The sequence below is a fragment of the Atractosteus spatula genome, chromosome 23, assembly GCF_055471065.1.
Source record: "Atractosteus spatula isolate fAtrSpa1 chromosome 23, fAtrSpa1.hap1, whole genome shotgun sequence".
NCBI lineage: Eukaryota > Metazoa > Chordata > Actinopteri > Semionotiformes > Lepisosteidae > Atractosteus > Atractosteus spatula.
In genome coordinates, this window is record NC_142728.1 from 16,536,524 (window position 1) to 16,558,446 (window position 21,923).

At 52.1% G+C, this 21,923-nt stretch overlaps 1 protein-coding gene across 4 annotated transcripts in view; it reads left to right on the forward strand.

Moving 5' to 3' along the window:
* Nucleotides 1-2,008: 2,008 nt before the first annotated feature.
* The window catches only part of gapvd1 (GTPase activating protein and VPS9 domains 1), a 46,868-nt gene continuing 26,953 nt past the window's right edge, over nt 2,009-21,923 (forward strand). For 2 of the 4 annotated variants that reach the window (XM_088940665.1, XM_088940667.1), the window contains exons 1-7: nt 2,009-2,137; nt 12,538-12,758; nt 14,997-15,264; nt 16,449-17,024; nt 17,477-17,563; nt 18,048-18,182; nt 18,656-18,848. In XM_088940665.1, coding sequence (XP_088796791.1) covers nt 12,574-12,758; nt 14,997-15,264; nt 16,449-17,024; nt 17,477-17,563; nt 18,048-18,182; nt 18,656-18,848 — 1,444 coding nt within the window. In that variant the 5' untranslated portion in view covers nt 2,009-2,137; nt 12,538-12,573. Of the gene's footprint in view, nt 2,138-12,294; nt 12,409-12,537; nt 12,759-14,996; nt 15,265-16,448; nt 17,025-17,476; nt 17,564-18,047; nt 18,183-18,655; nt 18,849-21,065; nt 21,147-21,923 lie in introns of those variants that run through there. The other 2 variants (XM_088940666.1, XM_088940668.1) reach the window with 2 other exon arrangements.

Here is a 21,923-nt window from a genome sequence, read left to right on the forward strand (position 1 = left end):
GTGGTTATTTTCCTCAGCTCGTTGATGACAGATATGATGCTACCACGCAATGAACAAATATTTGCTTTTGAATGTTTGTGCTAAAAGAAAACTGAAGCAAGCAGCCGGGATGCTGGAGCTGATGCAGTTGAGTCTTTCAGGAAGTGACTGGACTAAATCCGGCAATGAAAAGACATACTGTAGATGTGCCCAGTGGCCGATCTGGAAAAACTCCTACGAGGGCCAGTTTTGAAGCTCTGAGTGATACGCTGCATAGTCCTTAGGTTAAATTTGAAATATCACTGCTGACAGGTGGGAAACTCCCTGCCTTCTGATTAAACGTAACTCTGTACAGGCCCCTGTCGACAGCCAGGTCATCGCTGCAGGATTTATTGGCGCAGCAGGCCAGCAAGACGGGACTTCGCTCTCAGAGGTGTATTTTAAATCTCCAGGAATATGAAATATATGACATTTCTTACACCAAAGGACAAGATCAAGAGCAGGCAGCTCAGCCCTGACGTCTCAATTTCTGTGTCGTATTGGCTACCCTCTCGAAGAGCACAGAGCTTCTGCTTCCCCAGGTCACATTCTTACTCACTTCTGTTACTTGATCTGGTGACGCAGGGTTTGGGTGTGTTCTTATACAGCCAGCAAAGGTACTTCAGCTGGACACCCCACTCAAAGCGCTGTACAGGTAATGGGGGTCCCCTCCACCGCCACCAGTGTGCAGCCCCACCTGGATGATGCGCCAGTCCGCTCCCCACACACACCAGCTCTCAGTGGGGAGGAGAGCAGGGTGATGGAGCCAGTTCAGAGATGGGGGTTATTAGGAGGCCATGACTGGTAAGAGCCAATGGGAAATTTGGCCAGGACACTGGGGTAACACCCCTACTCTTTTCAAGAAACACCGTGGGATTTGTAATGACCAGAAAGAGTCAGGACCTCAGTTTTACATCTCACCCAAAGAACAGCGCCTTTTTACAGTAGAGTGTCCCCGTCACTATACTGGGGCAGCAGGACTCACTCATGCCATAGGATGAGCGCCCCCTACTGGCCCCGCTAACACCTCTTCCAGCAGCAACCTTAGCTTTCCCAGGAGTCTCTGGTCCACACCTGCTGAGCTTCAGTGGGCTGGAGGCTGATATAGCTGTTGGCTATACCTAATCCATTCACTAACCTTGGTCTACTGCTAACCTTTATCTCACATTCTGACTGCAGAACATCTGCTTTATTAACTTTCTATAGAACACCGACTGCTAGTAAATTTCGGTACGATCTTCTAAACCTGTAATTTGCACAGCTTCATCTAAAGCGTGACCCCGATCTGTCTCCATTGCGATGTGAGGCGGAGCAGATTGTGTTTCGCGTGGCATTAGCTCCATCGTCTGGTAGAACCGGGTTATTACAACGAGTAAAACGAGCATTTTATTTCCAGTCTGGGGTCTGAAATTGTTCCGTTAGTTGTGGGAGTCTGATGTGATAAAATCGAAATATTCCGATTGTTTATACATTAGACTGCAAAAGCTTTAAAGACGCATTCTTTATTCCAAATCGATTGGAACTGTGACACGCTTGATTCCTGCTTTAGCTTTGATCTAGGCGGAGTGTTGTCGTGTTTAGAAAACAATTTAAAGGAGTCCCGATTAAGATCTTTTTTTTTATTATTGGCGATAATTAATACTTAGCAACACGGCATGCAGGCTCAATGGAGGCGAGAGGTCGACCGTATGATTTATAAAACAACGCCAAATAGGGAGCACGTTTCATTGATGAGATGCGTCTTCATTTTCACCTCCCTTCCTTTTATTTACACTACACGAAACAAATTTTCCCCAATGGGCCAATAAGCCTTGAATTGAGAAATGGAGCTCTTCAGATGCACCGTGTGTGTGCGCATGTGCGAACTACACAGAGACGTCCCACCAAAGACTACAACTCCCGGGAGGCTCGACGCACGGCCAATCCACAGTGCGCATGCGGGCGGAGTGGGTCTCTCCAGCAGTGACAGCTACCGGTTGGGCAGGACGGAGTAGGGAGGTATTTATCTGTAACAACAGTGTGGGGGCAAAGACGGATATATTGAACTGAAATAACATCCTAAAGCAAGAGGGGACCAGACGGATAAACCCCGGACATCAGAGCACGAGTTTTTTCTCCTGTAAGTACTGCCCTGAGAGCCGGCCGGTGTGTGATTCTGGGGGTACCCGGGGCAGGTTGGCGGTGCTTGGGGGCTCGGTTCTGGGACGGGTTGTTCGGGTAGGCCCGGCGCAGAGAGGCAGGCAGGAGCGTTTCCCCGTCGCCGCGGGAGGACGAGGGCGGTGTGCGCGGCGGAGGGAGCCCCCCGGAGCCCTCTGTGCTGTAAGGCCCCCCCCCCCCCGAGCCCCGGGCTGGCGTGCGGAGCCCTGCCGGGGGGAGGCGAGCCGGCCCGGGCGGCGCGGTGCGAGCGGCTGGTGACCGAAATCGGGGGGCTTTGTTTTCGCGTGTGTGTCCGGCGGGAGTGATGGATCGGCGCTGGGGATACGTGCTGGTGTCTCGGAGAGGAGACACCAGAGAAGGGACGCAGATTGCTGCCAGGCGGAGCTGCTGCTGGGCTGCACGGATTAATTTCAAGTTTTGGGTCTTTTTCAGAGGGTGGGCTGTGTTAGTGTTTGCTGTTTTTTTTGTTGTTGTTGCTGTCGATGCCATTTCCATACCTAACCCGCGGGCTTGTCCCACGACTTTCTTGTCCTCTCCGGTCAAAGCGCCGGGTTTTCCCGTTCGCGTCAAGCGGCGGCGGCGGCGGCGGCCCGGGTCGCGGGTCAGTGGAAACGTGCTGATGTCCCGGTTCGGTCCGGCCGAACCGGTCAGTGGGGGAGACCCGGAGACGCGCGACCCGGGGGCTTGAGTTCTGTCTCGCCAGTGCAGGGCGATCTCAGCTGTATATAAATGAATATTTTGCACGCTGTCAGCTGTCTGTAACGCCACAGCTTGACAGGAGGGACCGGGAGTCGGCGGTTCGGTCTGCGGTTCGGGTGCCAACTCCTATGCACAGGCTCGTGGCTTTATGACCCAGTCTCTCTTGGGTCGTCCGGTTTTTTGCTCTTCCGGTAAACGATCTGCTCCTTCTTATTGTTGGCGTTAATGAAAGCGATGATTATCGGAGAGAGAGTCTCGCTGTCCCAGCTGTGGCGCTGCGCTCGGCGCTGGGAGATGGGCAGATCTGCACACCTGAGCTGGAGGAGAAGAAAAAAAGGGAAAATTTAAAAAGCGCACATTTAATTCACTGAATTAAGGGCCCATATGCATTGGGTTTCAGTACACGTGGCGAACAGAGTCGAATATGAGCCGCTTTCTTCAAGATTGTTTCTCGTGTTCAGCCTGTGACACCCCTCCCTGTCTGCGGACTGCTCATCCGTTAAACCGAGAGTCCGCTGTCAGGCCTCCCCTGCGACTGATGCAGCTGTGCCCGTTTTAGCTGGCGTGTTTTTTACACGCAAGCCCTTGGAGCTGTGGGTGCCCGCACAGTCTGGCTCCAGTCCTGAGCCGTGAAGAGCTAGGGGCTGTTTCCCTGCCCAGTCACGCTGGCGTGTGTGTCCCCCGGGTGGGCACGGACGTGAATAGTCGGCCGGAACTGGCTAACTAGTTGGGTTACCCACATGGCTGGGAAAAACGGACAAGTATATATTTAAACACGTTTTAATGGAAGGCGAGTTAGACATAATTGCCTGACTCTGGAAAATTAATAGAATTTCTTTCTCTCAACTCACACTGAACTCGGCTTCACAGACCTCGGAAGTTGGGGAAACTGGGGGTGCTGGGGTTCCACTGTTTGTTTTCTCCTGTGTGTTGACCTGGGCTGGGCCCGCCTCAGGGTCACGGGGGGGGGGGGGTCACCGATTCGCCGGAGCACGGTGTGCAGTTGGACCCAGAAGTGTCCAGGTGGAGGCGATGGGGGGGCTCCCCACTTCTGCAGCACCCCGCTGGGCTCGCCGGGGACAGTCCCCGCTCCGGGCCGCGGGTGCCTGGCAGAGGGGTGGAACAGGCTTGTGCCCCCCCCCCCCCAGCAGCCCCCACCTGCTCCCTCTGGGGCGTGTCCTTCTTGTCCCTCCCAGCTGAGGGGTTGCACCCCACGAGCGAGGTCAGTGCGGTGGAGACCAGCCCCCCCCGCACGAAGTGCTGTCAGTCGTGCACGACGAGCTCTGCTTCTCCTTCTCGCCCGTCGGCGTGGGTTACCCGCCTCGCGCCAGTTTCCTTTTCCGCATTCACGCAGGAGGTGCACTAAGGAGCTAAGGAGCGCAAGAAATGATGCAAAACGGAGGAGGGACTTCGGCCCGTCTCTCGGTCCGTTTGGTTGTTGGCAGTTAATTGACCCCAGGCTCTCATCCAGCTGCTTCTTGAAGGAATCCAGGGTATCGGCTTCAACAACCAGGCTGGCCACCTCGTTCCACCCTCCCGCCACCCTCTGGGTAAAGGAGTGTCTCCTTTTCTTTCTTTTGAAAGCACTCCTTCTTCTTTATTTAGATGTGTAGGGCACGTCTGACAGATTTGGTGCCGACAGAGCAGAGCACTGTCAAAAATAAAAGCCTCATCTCTGTGTGTGTGTGTGTGTGTGTGTGTGACTTTCCCCTGGTTCCTGTGGGCTTGAGCTCTCCAGGATGAAATCTTTTACAGAGGGAGGCAGTTTCTTCCCTCTCCCCTCTCTCTCATAGGCCATTCATGTAAGAAAACATTTTTCACTCCCCAACATCCTATAAAGCACATTAGTGTGAACAGCTCATTATTTCGAAGGCATATTTTTTTCTCTCGATCAAGGCACGAGCATCTGTGTTTCGGCAGTTGGCCCTCATTCCTCATTCGGTTCTCTGACCTTTTCAGTCATTCGGTTCTCGAATGCAAATCGATGCTTTTCTTTTCCTCTCCTCTGAAAGGGAATATTTGGGCGCGGTACACTGGGGATATTAAACATTTCCAAGATTTATGTTCGGTGGCATTTATTTCGGAAGTCAGGTAGTAAACATGCTGGTGGATGTTGATGGAGTGTCTGTTGCTATTTCTGGAGGCAGAATGCAAAAGGTTTTTTTCCATGTTTATTGTAGTTGTAAATGAAGATTCTTTGAAATCATGCACATCTTTGAAATAATAAAACACTCCAAACTTTATTCCTGTTAAAAGCTAGAAACTGAATCTGCAAGGGCATGATTCTGTCATTTGCAATTTAAATGTGCAGATTATAAGGTAACGTTAGAGAGGCTGAGAATTGACTCATCCTGTTCAGTCTTGAAAGCCATCTGAAGTCCTCCTTAATGACTAAGTACCTTTCATAACGTAAGACGTTATTGGGACAGAAACCATCAGACCTGTCTGTTCTGCCAGTCATGCATTAATACCATGTTGCCTGCAGGCTGGTTTGTGTGAATCCATTGCATTCTCCCTGTGGTTATCCTACTGGATATCACCTTTATACCCCAGTTAGAGTATACTTTAAAGAGTGATGTGGAGTTGGACACTCTTATGTTTTCCCAGAAATACAGATTTTTTTGTCTGTGAAATAAGTGTTTCAGAGCCTCCCTTCCTGTAGACAGTGAAATAACTCCAGAGGCTGGACCCCGTCTGTGTGTCAGAGAGATGCTGGACAGTGCAGTTTTCGCTGTTCCTGATTTTCAGAACGAAAGGAAAATGAGCCGGCCTGCAGCAGACTGCTTCCTTTTATGAGCTGGGGATGCTGAAGAGCGAAAACGCGGACACGAGATAACCTGGTCTGTTTGTCTGCGTTTCCGTCAGTTTCCTGGAGGATTGCTGACTTTGCCGGGGGTCGCCTGGGTTCTTTGGACTTGCAAGGCCACAGCGGTTAGCCGGGAAGTCCGTGACGCTAGCGGGGGCCTCTCTGTGCCCTGCGGACGCAGATCAACATAAGGCAGCCTCTGCCATGCACACGCCATGCACACGCCATGCACACGCCATGCACACGCCATGCACACGCCATGCACACGCCATACAGAGAATGAATAACCTCGTAACCTTCCTGCGCTTCTGTTAATCATCAGGCCTTCCCAGCAGCTCAGTATTGTGTGGAAGAAGCACTTTGCAATTTTTTCACATGCATTCTGTCTGATGCATTTTACAAGGGGAAGCTTGGAAAGTCAAACAGAGTTCCTTACGTATGCTGACCTTGGGTAAATGTTTGGGCAAGCAACCTTGCAGCTCTGCAGGGTTCCTCGGCGCGGCTCTTTCCCAGAGATTCTGTGTGCGTGAATCGGCATGAGGGAGCTGGGAGAGGAAGTCGGTGTAGCAGCTTGTCCAGTTTCACAATGAAGGTGCTGGTTGCGTTGAAGAGGAACAGAGCAGGGCTCCTAGCGCACGAGAGAGAGAGAGAAGGCAGGTCTCTGGCAGCAGATTTATTGTAAATAGGACCTGGTTCTTCAATCAGGGTTCCCCTGCTCGCTAGAGGAAAAAGAGGCGTGCTCGGGCCGGGATCTGAAAGAAGATGTGAGATGCGTGGGCAGCGTCTCGGGCTCTTTCTGTACTGCAGGCTCCAGCCAGCTCCAGCACATGGGCAGGACTGAGAGGAGTGAAAAGGGCACACAGGGAGCAGCAACGCTGGCTTGGGAACTTCTGAGACACGCACAGCTGTGAGGACGGTTGGCCGGCTTTTGTTGTTTTAATTAATTTAGCGTTGCCGTGGTCTCTGCTGTGTTCTCCATCACCTGTAGGGCAGAGCGCAGTTTACTCTATCCTGTACTGGGTGAAATGTTTCAAATACAGGATCAAGGCTAATTCCTCTCCTAAATTTCCTTTCCTTTCGCTTCCAGGGTGAGTGTTTCTGAACTCATTTTGAAGTGCCGTACATGTACCCCCCTCGGGGAATGTTAACGGCGCTGGCCCAGCACGTTAACGAGCTCTAAGGAACAGAGTGGACAACGAGAGCGTCTTGTTTGTTCAGAAAGTGATAAATGTCTCTCTTTATTTGTCAAATAACTCTTCTGACGTTGTATTTTAATGGGTGTACTTCTGTGTGTGGTTTCGTTAGGGAAGAGAGTTGGATTAAATCCTGTAAGGTACCGTGTGTGACAAGATCGGGTTTTTCAAACGGGCCGTGTGGGAAAATGTGGGAGAGACTGTCCTGCTAAGAAGTAAAGAAACTGTGCTGAGTGGCTCTCTTCTTCATTCATCACTGATTTACAGCGTTTCCCACAGCTTGCACTTTGGACTATATCGAAAAGTGTCATTGCAGACGAGGCAGATAATCCACTGCGCCCGTGGTTTCACCCTCTGGAATTTTTCATCCTGTCTGCCCGGGTCCTGGGATAATAGGAGAGACGGGAGAGTGTTTGTCCTGGAGGAGCTGGAAGCTGCCGTGATCCCGATCGGTGCGTTTAATGAAGCCGCAAGGGCCGGTGCTTGAAATGCAGGTGGAGATGCCGAGGGAAGACGAGCTCTTCTGTAGTTGGATACGCGTGAGAGATCGTCAGGAGGAAGGCGCGCCCGAGAGCTGAGGAGATGCTTTTCGGGTCGCCGTTGCCGTGTCTCGCGTGGGCCTGCGGGGACGGGAGCCGCCGGGGGGCGTCCCAGTTTTTATTGGTTCTGCTGACGAGCCCTAGAGGAATCTGACGTGGGATTATAAAACGGGAAGCCTGAATTTGCAGTTCCTCAAAAGATTGGCCTGCCCACTCCGCGTTTGTGCAGTTTGGAATTTATCGTAAATAAAAACGTCACTGTTGGAAGAGTTGTTTTTTCTTTTTTCCCTCTGGAGCCCCTAGACGTTAACTAGAATAAAGAATTTCGGAGTTTCTGTAGACTTTCAGATGTTGATGTAGACGTTGTCGTTGTAGGTTGAAGTGTGTTGAAGTATTTTGTCTTTTCGCTCTCGCTTTCCAGTTTGAAGTGCTGAGGCGCAGCAGGGGGCAGCCCCCCTTTACACGCAGTACAGGAGCTACACCCCCAGGTGGCACCGCAGTGTGGGAGTGTGTCTTACATCCTCACAGCTCCGGGGTCCCGGGTTTGATTCCAGCTCCAGGCACCAGTCTGAGTGGAGTCTGCCTGCTCGTTCTGGGTTTCTGTGGGCGTTCACCTGGTAACGCAGTTTCCTTCCGCCTCCCGCTGGCAGACAGTTTATGGCTGATCCGCGACTCTGGATGGCCCCTTTCCCAGGGGCGTCCATCCTTGCGTTGTTTCCGTCCCCGTGAGGGCTACAGGGAAACGCAGCGCAGGTGTTCGGACGTTGTGGCCTATTCGCCCCTGGTGCGCACGCAGGCGTCCTAGCGTTTCAGGCGTTCGGCTGTCCTGCGCGATCGCTGCGGGCCACTGCTGAAACAGGAACTGAAAACAGGACCCTGTTGTTCAGTTGCTGCTGGAAAGCTAGTGTCTCTCTTTCCGGACGGCTATAAATGGTATTTTGTTCCCGTTTGGCCTTCGTTATTTAATTAAAGGGCTGTGCCGTGGCGGAACCAGCCCTCTGGCGTTCCTGTTTGTATCGGGTGATGTGTAAATCCATCACATCTTTCATAAAGGAAGTGTTTTGTTTTTATATGACGTAATGAGCTGCAGCGTGCGCTGGCCACGTTTCTGCTCACCCAGGTCCAGATGAACAAGGCGCATTTAGATCTGACTGGTGAAGTCCAGGATGAGTCTTTTTTTATGTTGAGGAAAGCTGAGCAACATGCTGTCTTGCTCAGAGGAATGCACCTTTGTTCTGACTTCACTTACAATCAAACCGGAGCTTCAGCCCAGCTGGAGTCCCGGTATGTGAGCTGTGACTCGTTGCTGGCGAGTAGGAGCCACATTTGTGTGTGGGGAAGCAGTGCCCGGGAGAGGCAGGTGCACATGGACGATGGCAAGAAACTGGCTGAGGGTTCTGGAGAGCGGTTTAATTCTTCGTTCCTGGAATTTCCTGGAGTGAATTTTGATCTTTTAACAAGCTCTCCCCCTCTCCCTTGAGCACAGCTGGATCGGGATGAAGCCAGAACTGTGACCCACCTGCTCGTGGCAAATTCCAGTCCGCGGTTCCAGATCGGAATGGCAGGTGTCCGGTGGGAGAAAGAAGGGAGCCTGCATCAGGTGGCTGAGTCCGCGATTTGGGATGGACAGGTGGTTCAGAGTTTTGATTTAATTTAGGCCTCCGTCCAGGCTTGGCAACCTCATTGTGCCAAGAAGTGGGCAATTATAGCCGAGAATAAGATCTGCATGCAGATGTGATGAAAACAGACTATCTTGTGTGCCTTCCGATGTTCGGTGAATAGTCATTGAACAAGTCTCTTTTTTTATCTTCTTTTTGCTTAATGAGGCTGGGCCTTAGGAATTCAGGCTAGGTTTAAACACTTCAGATCTCTACCAGGCCGTAGTATTGTCATGAGGTCTTGTGTGTCGGTTCCCCCCAGGTGTGGATTGCACCTCTGCACCGACTGTAGTATCCAGGCCTTGGATCTTGCAGGACATTTTCCACTCCTGCAAAGCTTCTCAGTGGCAGTACTCAGTGTGCAGAAGCACCTGAAATCTGCAGCTGCTGTGCACCATCCATGTTGCTTCTCTGCAAATTGCAGAAGGAGCGGGGACTGCACTTAGTTTGCTCATAAGAGTTTAATTGCTCCTGCTAAAGAGGAAGGTAGCCGCGCAAAGCCGACAATCTTGCCAGCGCCTGTAGAACACGAGCGTGCCCATCCGTGCCCTCGCCCCCGCACGCTCCCCCATTGGCACGTTAGAAGTGCGGGGCGCTCTTTGGATGGGTGCGCGGCGGTGCTTCTCCAGCAAGCTGCTCGGCTCTCTTCTGCTTTGCAGTTTCGGTTCTTCTTCGCGTCAGATGGCCACCTGGCCTGGCGTCCTGTGCTTCGTGAACCCCGTGTGGCTTCGTCCGTCTGCTGGAAACCCTCCCTCGGGTGCCGGGTTTGCGAGTGGATCCTGATGCCCAGAGTAGGAATTGGTGTGAAATTTCCCCGGAGCGAATCGGCCTCTAGGTTGCATTCATGAAGGGACTGTACGAACGCTTGTTGCGGTCCTGCTTAAATTGGGCCGCATGCTTGCTTTTGACTGTGGCTGAGAGGTGGGTGTGCTGTTGTAACCCACCGAGCACCCTCTTGATGGACGCAGAGGTGTGCTCTTTCTGTACACCATCGGCGGCGGCTTTTGTAGCACAGGGAGTTTCTGCCTGGCCGCAGGAATTCATTTACGTTGGAGAAGCCTGCTTGAACACATCTTTAAGCATATTTTCTGTTCAGGGTACTTGGGGGGCGGGGGAGTGTGTGTGCCTGTGACCGCAGGCATGCTGGGGCTGTGAAGAGCGTGCATTGCACTGAACGTCTGTGGTCGAAGACCTGGAACAGAGAGGAGGGAAGTTCTGTGGCTGGAAGTCATGCCGGTACTGTCCACTGGTTTACAGAGTGTCCTCACAAAAGTTAACTGGCAGATGTAAGGCAGTTTTTTTCTCTCAGCTGTGAATCGGCTTTGTCGTCTTTTGTTGGACACACCGCCTCCTGGAAGTAGGAAGTCTGAGCCGTGACTGGTATTCCAGAAAGCCTCAGGAGGATGTAGTCTCTTCACAGCCAAAGGAAGTGATGTTTTGTTAGCAAGTAAGAAGCACAAATGTTGTCGGCCAAAATGGCTCCGGTCTCCAGTACAGGAAGGAAGGGGGAGCTTAGTGCCTCGCAGAAGAGAATAAGTCTTTCCTTGTGGGCCGAGGATTTTGCTGAGCATTCATTTGCACGCAGTTTGCACCGTTTTGACTTATAGAACACCGAAGGGTTTATACGTGGAGGTTATCAAGTTTGCTTCCAGCGTGCTCGTGTGCTTTGATTTAGCAAAAGCTCTGAACTTGCATGCTTGTGGGAATCCTAGTACTGCTTTATTCCTGTTAAACCGCCCGGTCAGGTTCCCCATGACCTTCAGTATCTGTTGGAATAAGGGAGCGCAGTGATTTACTTCCTACAGCTGGCACACCTCACCATTCATAGGTTAACTATTAGCATTTGATCATAACGCAGACTAATTTGAGGTACACACCCATTCGACGATTGAAATTGTGTACGTGTGTGTGTGTGCTCTGCGATGTGCTGGCGTCCTGTCCAGTGTGCAGTCCTGCCTTGCGCCCTGCTTGCAGGATGGGCTCCAAGTTACCGTATCGTTTACCAGGAATCCCTTATTGCAGTGAAGTAGCTAGCTTTCCCGCTGTATTTCAAAATATCTGCACATAATCACATGGTCTCAATTAAGAGTGTCTTTGCATACTATGCATATTGTCTACAAAACCAACCTGCCTCAGGTTGTAGGTTTTCCTAGGCTGTCTGGCTGCTCAGGGCTTCAGGGAATCTACAGAGCAGTTTCGAGGGAGCCGTCGTCCTGCTCCCGATAGCAGGAGTTTGCAGTACTGTGGAAGACGCAGTAAATCACAGCTCCGCCTGGTGAGGAAGTTCCTCCCTCCCTGCCACCCTGGGCCCGCCCGGTCTGGGTGGATCGTGGACAGGAGGTGCCCGGCTAGGGTGATGCCATCTGCCCAGAACCGGAGCCCGAACAGTGGCGGCTGGGGTGATGCCACGTGCCCTGGACACTCTTAGCACCGGTAGCTGAATGCTCTGCGATGAAGAGCCACTCAGCTAACGTTGAGCAGCACGAACAAGGAGCGCCGACGAGGTGCACACTGCACCAGCACTACTTGTCCGACAGTAAAGAGTCACTTGGAAAAAAGCGAGGTGAAAATCTTGAAAGAGTCGCCTACCTGGTGCCAGATCGTGTGCAAGGGAGTGTTGCAGCTGTTAAAACCTGAAGATCAAGTTGTTATGCTATGGGAGTCTTATAAACCTACAATTCGCACTACAGGCATTTTTTACCGCAATGTTTTGGATGAACTTGGTTTGAACTGTGAAGTTAAAATTGAAGCAGCAAAAAAAAAAAGCAAGAAATAATTACATCCACGGATCAGCTATTTCTCCTAGTGCAGCTAACTGTGTAGCTGAGGTTTCTACAGTGTAACTAGGGTCCTGGGACGAGAAGCCTGTTTTCCATCGACAAAGAGCCTTTTGTGTGAAAGAATGCTTCAGGAAATCATTCAAATTATATGCATTCCCTCCTGTTTTTTCTTCACTTAATAAGCAATGGAGAGTGAGGCATTTGCATTATTCTGACAGACGTCTATTAAAAGCAGCAGAGTTTCTTTTGTTTGTGCGGATGTGTGTGTATGTGTGAAGCCGGTCCAGCTGTTGACGTTGCAGGGCTGCTCTTTTATTTGCATTGACAGCCTCAGCCTCGTTACAGATAAGAAACCCTAATTCCAGCTCGGCTGTTTATTTCAGACAGTGAGAGTGGCTCCTCTGCTGTGACTGTGATGCGCGTTTGAATTTTGCTGCCCAGCTGTCTCCGCATTCTTGCCGGTCTCCGGAGGAAGCGGCGCCGTTTTAGCAGCGCGTTCTTAGCCGTGCCGGAATTAACCCTTCGCGCGTGCCAGCTGGGGAAATTGGGTGGCTATCGGTGAGTTCCGTCACTGTCTGCCTCGCCATACAGCTAAGTGCGTGGCTCATTGCTCTCTGTACCTGCTTCCCACTCAGCCTCCGTCTTCTCATCCGGATTTCCCCCCCCCCCCACTCTCTGCCCCTGCAGACAGCGCCCTTGTCCTCTCCTGTCCTGCCGGTGAAGATGGTTAAGCCAGACATCCACACTCTGGCCCATCACCTCAAGCAGGAGCGGCTCTACGTGAACTCCGAGAAGCAGCTCATCCAGAGGCTCAACGCGGAGGTGCTCAAGACGGCCGAGAAGCTGTACCGCGCGGCCTGGATCGCTAAGCAGCAGAGGATCAACTTGGACCGATTCATCCTCACCAGGTAGGCGGCACCCTTTTTCCCCCAGGCGTCTTGGAGCGGGGGGGGGGCCTGTGTGCTACAGGCACGGGGGGGGGGGGAGGATGGGTGAATGATTAGGGTGGCTAACCAGTTAATCGTTAACAGGAGACGGCCCCGTGGAAGTTTCGGATGCCAGACTTGAGGGTATCATTTACCCCAGCAAGTGCTGGATCAGTCAGATTTCCACAAGGCTGCAGACAGCTGGTGCAAGTTTATCCATTGTAGTTGTTAAGTATTTTCGCCTCGGCTGGTTTAAAAGAATCGTTGACGTGCGGGTCTTTCTGTTACACACGTCTTGCCCAGCCTTTCATGCGCTATTTGAGGCACTTCCTCTTCACTGCGGGGTGAACTCTTTTTTTTTGCAGCAGCAGGTTTCACCGCTTCATCCAGACCTTCTCAAGTTCCTCTATCAGCTCTTAGCTACCCATGTGGATTATCACACTGCACACGTATGCGATCTCACACTCCTGTAGTTTACACATGTAGCAGATCTCTGTCTGATTAACCTCCTGACGTCCAGCTTCGTTTGACACGGGGGTGCTGGACGCACAGATTTATGTGAATTTACGTTTGGGTCCACTGGCACGAGACGGCGTACCTCCTTTTAATTTGCTGTGTTGTTATTCTAAATGTGCAGTGCACACACAAGAAGAAATTGGATGTTTTTCTATATCAAGTTAATCTGGTAAATGCAAGCCGGTGTCCTGCAACTTAAAAATACTCTGTTTCAGCGTGTATCTTAAAATGCACACTTTTGAGGATTCAAGAGAGTGTTATGGCTTACTAAAGCTCTGGAATGTGCCATGCCTCCGTTCCGAACACTGTCCCTACGAATACCTGTTTTTAAAACGCACTGCCTGAATTTTGTGGCACGCTCTGCTTCCTTGTCATACAGCAGATGGTTTTAACATCGGAGTGCAGATGAACAGGGCTAACCCTGGACAGCCAGCTGCCATGAAGGCTAGAGAAGCATCTCCTGATGACACCGTAGTCTCTGATCGTCCGTGTGCAGACTTGTTCGCTCGAAGTCTCCTGCCATGCAGGGTTATTCTGGAATTGCATTGGAGGGCCTGAATATTGTTAGGTTAGGGCTTTAAGGTATTAGACGGATTTCCCCAGCTTTGCACACGCTGCCGATTCAAAGACACCTGTAAAACGTGCAGGGATGAAACCCTGCAGAATGGGAGATGTTAACCCTTGCAAACACTCTAAAGAACCTAAATGGGGAAACCGGGGGAGAGGAATGCTGTGATGCTGGGACCTGGGGGTCATCTCACCCCACCCTTGTGCACGAGGGCAGGGCAGCTCCTAGAACACTGTTCTAGGAGCTGCCCCGCCCTCGTGCACGATGAGGAGGTGATCTAGGAGCTGCCCCGCCCTCGTGCACGATGAGGAGGTGATCTAGGAGCTGCCCCGCCCTCGTGCACGATGAGGAGGTGATCTAGGAGCTGCCGTGCCCTCGTGCACGATGAGGGGGTGTTCTAGGAGCTGCCCGGCCCTCGTGCACGATGAGGAGGTGATCTAGGAGCTGCCCGGCCCTCGTGCACGATGAGGGGGTGATCTAGGAGCTGCCCCGCCCTCGTGCACGATGAGGAGGTGATCTAGGAGCTGCCCCGCCCTCATGCACGATGAGGAGGTGATCTAGGAGCTGCCCCGCCCTCGTGCACGATGAGGAGGTGATCTAGGAGCTGCCCCGCCCTCGTGCACGATGAGGGGGTGATCTAGGAGCTGCCCGGCCCTCGTGCACGATGAGGGGGTGATCTAGGAGCTGCCCGGCCCTCGTGCACGATGAGGGGGTGATCTAGGAGCTGCCCGGCCCTCGTGCACGATGAGGGGGTGATCTAGGAGCTGCCCGGCCCTCGTGCACGATGAGGGGGTGTTCTTGGAGCTGCCCCGCCCTCGTGCACGATGAGGGGGTGATCTAGGAGCTGCCCGGCCCTCGTGCATGATGAGGGGGTGATCTAGGAGCTGCCCGGCCCTCGTGCACGATGAGGGGGTGTTCTAGGAGCTGCCCGGCCCTCGTGCACGATGAGGGGGTGTTCTAGGAGCTGCCCGGCCCTCGTGCACGATGAGGGGGTGTTCTAGGAGCTGCCCGGCCCTCGTGCACGATGAGGAGGTGATCTAGGAGCTGCCCTGCCCTCGTGCAAGGTGCCGTGGTGTGAGGAGGTGTCTTAGGAGCTGGCGCTTGGTTCCCAACTGTCCCACCCTGTGTCCCGGCAGTGCCGAGGCCTCGCCCGCGGAGTGCTGCCAGCATGCCAAGATCTTGGAGGACACGCAGTTTGTGGACGGCTACAAAACCCTGGGCTTCCAGGAGAGCATCTATGGGGAGTTCCTCGGCCGCCTGCGGGAGAACCCGCGGCTCGTGGCGTCCTGCCTGGTGGCTGGAGAGAAGCTAAACCAGGAGCACACCCAGGGGGTCACGCACACGGTCTTCACCTCCCTGTACGGCAACTGCATCATGCAGGAAGACGAGCACTACCTGCTGCAGGTGAGGAGCCCTGCTGCCCTTGTAGATCCCCTGCGTTCCTGGCACTGCTGCGAGAATACACGTGGTGGTGAATTTCTGAAGACCCTGCAGGGCCCGAGAGTTGCAACATAACCTGCTGATTTTGCTCTTTATTTTTTCTTACCCATCATACAAGCGCAAACCCCATGACTTCAGGTGTGGCACGGTTTTTACTCAAGTCTTTTGGGCCGTGTCTCTAGGGGTTCTCAGTCATGGCCTATGTTGTCATAGGACAAAATCTTCTCATTACGATTTTAAAAAGACAAAGGGCTGCATGTTTCTGAAGGGCATTTATATGAAAAATAGATGTGGTCCATAACACATCTGAATGTATTAATGGAAACCTTTGTGAGAGCGTGCATTTATTGCCATCCATTAACATGATATAAATTATTCAGGGATATGCGCGTACTGAGGACATAGGAGTTGGTGTGAAAAGTATGCTTATTAATGCAGTTTAATAACCCACAAATGTAAGTGCTTCCATTACCGCTGTTCTTACAATGTCTTTCTTGATGTTGTATTTGGCCGGGATTAGGCATTGTGTCACTCAGCCTAATTTTAGTTCAATGCGTATTGCACTGCTGCTGACTGTGAATTATGGTGAATGACCAGGCAATGACAAACCAGATGTCGTTGTGCAGTAGCTTAGAGTAAGTTTCTTTGAAAACAGTCTCTTATAAAGCCCTCTTGTGATGATCGGATAAAGCCCTACAAGGAGAATAAGCCCAGTTATGATTATCCCACTAGTGTTTTTCAGCAGGTTGCGACCTTGTAGCTTTCTCTCGTCAGACCTCAGAAGCTATTGTAAGACTGGTCAGTGCTAGTGTGGTGGGAGGCCTCTAAGGAAACACCAGCAGCCTGGTTAAGTGGTGCTGGTGGACCAGTAGGCGGTGCTGTTCCCTCTGGACCAGTATTTCCAATCCAGTGTCCCAGTACTGTGACAGGAGACACTGTGCTTTAAGACATGTCCCTTGTGTGAGGCTTTAAAGTGAGGTCCTGACTGCTTGAGACAGTCTGGCACCACTAGTGAATTCAACCTCAGTTCCTCACTCCCACCCGCCCTCCTGATCTGTTGTTCTCAAAACGGGCTGTGATGGGGCCTCCCGGGGCCGGTGGTCAGTGTGATGGCGGTGGCTTGACGGTGCCCCGGCTCCTTCCCCCAGGTGCTGCGCTACCTGATCGAGTTCGAGCTGAAGGAGAGCGACAACCCCCGGCGCCTGCTGCGCCGCGGCACCTGCGCCTTCAGCACCCTCTTCAAGCTCTTCTCCGAGGGCCTGTACTCGGCCAAGCTCTTCCTCACCGCCACCCTGCACGAGCCCATCATGCAGCTGCTGGTGGAGGACGAGGACCACCTGGAGACGGACCCCAGCAAGGTGACCGAGCGCTTCACCCCCGCCCAGCAGGAGCGGATGTTCGGCGACAAGGGTTCCGAGGGCTACCGCCGCAAAGTCCAGGAGATGGTGGAGTCCAACGAGGCCAAGCTGGTCGCCCTGGTCAACAAGTTCATCGGCTACCTGAAGCAGAACACCTACTGCTTCCCCCACAGCCTGCGCTGGATTGTGTCGCAGATGTACAAGACGCTGTCGTGCGTGGAGAGGCTGGACCTGGGCGAGGTGCGGACCATGTGCACCGACCTCCTGCTCACCTGCTTCATCTGCCCGGCCATCGTCAACCCCGAGCAGTACGGCATCATCTCCGACGCCCCCATCAACGAAGTGGCCAGATTCAACCTGATGCAGGTAGGTGGAGGGTTGCCAGAGGCCGCGCATCCACCTGGACAAGCTCTGAGACCGCCGAATGCGAATGTTACAGCACAGGAGCCATTCGGCTCATGTGAGCGCTTGCAACTAATCAATACCAAAGTGCTAGTACAACACATGCAAACTGAACAGGAGATTATTTCTTCTGGATCCAAAAGTATTGTTAGTTTACCTCTTAGCGATTTCTGTTTTGTTTTGAAGAATTGTATAGACCTTTCCTAGAGCGCATATTTGTGATTTTGATACGATTCCCGTAGGGTTGCAGTCTCTGCATGCTTCTGTGCCTAAAAGCTTGTGGGGAAAATTGCCGTTGGTTTGTATAGTTGTGGAAGGCTGCGTTTTAGCAGTGTTGCAGACGCCGTGGGTGAAGGGCGCCTGTTCTTTATCACACTGTCCTGCTCAGCTCCTCTCCTGTCCTTGTGCTCTCGCAGGTGGGGCGGCTGCTGCAGCAGTTGGCCATGGCGGGCACTGATGAGGGGGACCCCCGTGTGAAGAGCAGCCTGTCCAAGTTTGATAAAGTAAGGGCTGCGTGGGGCCAGCGGTGCTCACTAACGTCTGTGCAGGTTGTTGCAACAGTCCCTCCACACAGTTTACCCACACTGTTGGAGCTCATCTTTCTCATTGCACAGAAAGAGGAGCTTCTGACTCAAGTTGCATGCATTTAACATGTCCCCCATCCGCTGTGGGTAAGTTCTTATGACGCAGTGGTCTTCGAGAGAACCAAGTGCAAGATAAAAGCTTGTTCTCCTAAATTCTGTAATTGAAGTAGGTCTAAATTAAACAGATCTCCTCCTACTGCAGTAGTTTAATTTTCTTTTTCACGAATTACACACAACCTTGTTAAAAGGAAGCACCAAGCGTCCAGTTGTTTTTAAAAGAACAAGGCATCTCTTCAAAATATGATTTTAAAATTGGGTTCGGGAGTTCTGGGAGATGTAGCTTGTTTATTTTTTGCCAGTCACTTCATTCTTGTTGGTAACTGGCTGGTGTTTTGTGTTCCAGAGCTGCGTTGCTGCATTCCTGGATGTGGTGATTGGTGGGCGGGCAGTGGAGACCCCGCCCATGTCCTCTGTGAACCTATTGGAAGGACTAACGAGGACTGTAGTGTACATTGCTCAGGGTCAGCTGCTAGCACTGGTAAGGCTCAGTTATTACATGTCATTGTCATTAATGCACAATACACTCTGTAAATAGTGAAGTATTCAATTAGATCGTTCAAGTTGTTGATTTGCATTCACAGGTATATTTGAGCTTTTTATCAATGGCGAATTACATTTCTGTATTTAGCCATAAATAGGATCCATGCCATGCAGAGATCCTGTATTTTTTTCTTCCCGGTTCGGAGGAATTGATTTTTAAATGTATTTTTAATAAATGTCGGGGGGGAGAGTGTGTACAGTCCTCATCCCTCCCATGTTGGTGCTGGAGAGCAGTAGCAGGAGGCAGAGCTGATTAACAGTAGCTGAATCCAAATGGTTGTAATAATTTGTCTAAAATCGGGATAAGGAGAATTCGCATAGGGGCAGCTTTTAACCGGAAGTGGCCTTGGGGCCACGCCTGCACTTGGCCGGTCCTGATCGGGTGCTGGGGTTTGTGCGGCCGTCCTGCAGGTGGATTTCGTGCGGAACGTGATGTCCGGCGACCAGCTGCGCGAGGAGGAGAGACTGGCCCTGGAGACGCTGCTGGCCAACGTCCCGCAGTCCCGGGCGGGCAAGAGCAACAGCCTGGAGCTCACCCCCTCCAACACCCCCCAGCTCTCCCCCGCCACCACCCCCGCCAACAAGAAGAACCGGCTGCCCATAGGTACCTCGTCGCCTGTGGCCGCCGCAGAGCCGTGGAAGGGTGTCTGGCAGTGCAGTCTCGTGCCGTCTTGAAACAGGCGCCCCTTGAGGAAACGGCGTTTGTATCGAGCGCAGCACTGTGCTGTCGTTACGCGGGGCTCCTTAAACTGTGGTGGTGCTCACCACCCTCTTCCTTACAGCAGTTTCTGTGGACGTCACCTAGTGCTGTTAATGGCTGTCAATCGGACAAAAAGCTGGTTGTAGCAAAAAAAAAAACCAAGCCTCAAGCCCCATGCAGGGCCTGTTGGAGATGACCATGCATCAGCCTGGTGTTGATGCTGTAGGGTTGAGTATTGACCTGCTGTGGGAATGATGTGTTGTGGTTTTGTTTCTTTTGCAGTTTGGGTACTCATTTTAACTAGGCACTGCACTGTAATGCACTAGCTGGGCATTTGGGGCTTTAATTGTGTGCAGGAAGGCTCACAGCCCATTAATGTTTTCTGTGAGCCAGGCTGGTCCAGTCCTTGACAGGGGGGGTGGATCTCCTGCAGGTCCCTTTAAGAATACGAGCTGGGAGAGGTTATTACATTGTTCACTTGAGCCAATAATGAGCTGATTTGGGTTGGAGTTGAAGAACTACAGACGCACTGGCCCACCATGGTGGAGTTAGTGCCCAGAAACGCGATACTCTGACACTATTGGACTGCCATACCACTCCTTCTGTTTCCATTGTGTTTTGCTCTGTCTGTGAATTACATTTTTATTGATTCCTTGTAATCGATATTGGTATATTTTTAAAAAGTCAAGACTTCCAGTGTTATGATGAAAAATGAGTTGGGTTCTGAATTGACCCTGGGAGCAAGGAGCTAATGAGGTGTTTAGCTTAGGGCCGTAGAAGCAATTGCTGCATCTGGATAGCGGCACTGTTACAGGGGTGAAAACCAATTATATCAGGACACGCTAATTAACGCATTGCATTCATTACGGGTGTAGCTCAGAACATTCTGTTCTATTCCTAACACGTTGGTGGCAGATCCATATAAAAGCAGAGTATCTCCATAACATCGTGGCAACTTCTTCTCCAGGCGAATTAATACGGACTACAAACAAATCTGTTTTTAATGGGAACGATTTCTCCAGCATTCGGGAAGGTTGTCGGCTGTTTAAAAAAAAAAACTTTTAAAAAATGAGAAAATGACGCGTACACCCATCTCCGGAGCCCTTGGTGATGCAGTAACCACACAGACCAGCAGAGGTCTCTTTTAATCCACTTCGTCCTGGCTGATACGGAAGCAGGCAGGTTCATGAGCAGGCTTGCAGGTGCTGTGCAGTGAGGTAGCCTGAATGCAGGGCAGGCATTTCATTACTATCTTTAAAATAGAACAACCTGGTGCGATGCCTATACCACTCCCAAGAAATCTTAAATGCGACGTATGACACAGCAGTGTAAGCTCACTGTGCGTCCAGGTTCAGTTTTTTGGGTCTGCTATGTTTTACGAGCTGTCTTTTGGGCTAGTTCTTGAACATGAGGAGACCCGTCTCTGCAGGAGGCCGTAACGCAAATGCCAGGAGTGTAAAGGAATGATAACAGGAGGGGTTCCGAGTAGGTCAGCCGGGAAGGACGCCCGCTCTGCCAGACGGCTCCAGTTTGACCAGCGTCTCTTGCCAGCCCTGAGTGGGACTCCCCGGGCGACAATGCCCGATTGTCTTGAGTGTTGCTGAGGGCAGGGAGGGCGCTGGTTGACCAGGCTAAATTCTCAGGTTTGGGCAGAACCTCAGCTTCCTGCACCACATGTTGCCAGATAAAAGATGGCGTGGGCCCCGTCAGAGGAGACTGCCCGCAGGTCCTTCTTCTCTCCGCACGCAGCCGAGTCATAAACTAGACACGGTGATGTCTCGGGTCGACAGAGATGTGGCATTCGTTGCCAGATGTCAAAGCTAAAACAGGAATTGAGTCGGCAGTATAACTTGACTTCCGCTGCAAGCCATTGTGCTGATGCTCCGAGGAGTCCCTTGTATCCTGACAATGAGACAGGAGAAGTGCTACACAGTGGTATTCATTCTGAAACGGCAGCTGTGTGCGATGGGATGTTTTCCAATGCCTTGGGAATGGGAGTGCTGCCCACCGGAGCATGGCGCAGTAGCTCATGGCGTGACGTGACGCGCTGGGGCTGAGCCGCGTGCCGTAATTCTTTCCCTCTGTTTTTTCTGTTTCTGTTCCTTTGCTGCCAACAATCAGGACAACACTTAGCAGCTATTACCTGCTGGGATCCCTCCTCCGCCAACCTGTCTGCACACATTCCCTTAGTAACCCCTTTCGGTGGGTAGAGCAGGGTCCCGCCCGTGTGCGCCATCCAGCGCTCTCCCCTCGGCTGCTCTCCCCTCGGCTGCTCTCCCCTCGGCTCCTCTCCCATCCAGCGCTCTCCCCTCGGCTGCTCTCCCCTCGGCTGCTCTCCCATCCAGCGCTCTCCCCTCGGCTGCTCTCGCCTCGGCTCCTCTCCCATCCAGCGCTCTCCCCTCGGCTGCTCTCCCCTCGGCTGCTCTCCCCTCGGCTGCTCTCCCAGGCGCCTGCTGCTGCGTTGCTCCATCTCACTGCAGCTTGTCCTCGAATAGCATGCAAGACTTTTGTCTGTGACCGTGTGCATCTGTCCACCCCTGCAAAAGCCCTGGTCAAGAGCAAGAAGGAAAAAGCAAGGTCCAGCGGTCCATTGTGCTCAGGAAGCGCTGGTGTGAGAGTGCATGTTAAGCTCGTGTTTATAAAATCGGCATGGGCATCTCTCCTACCCAGACCTGTGTTTTGTCAGTCATGAACATGAGAGGATTAGGGAATTCATACTCCACACCCACGGAGCCAGGTTTTGAATTTGTGTCTTCTTCCTAACATTTGAACATTTTCATGTGAAACCTCAAGTGGGGAAAAAATGTACAGGTTTGTTGAATTTGCACAGTTATCGAGGTGTTTCACTTGCACCTGTCCTGTTACGTTAGCATGTCCAACCAAAACAAAATGAACTTTTCAAGAAGGGGGAGAATTAGTCTTACCGTTCCAAAACTGTGTTGGGCTTTCCAACAGCAGATTCCAGGTCAGCCTGGCCTC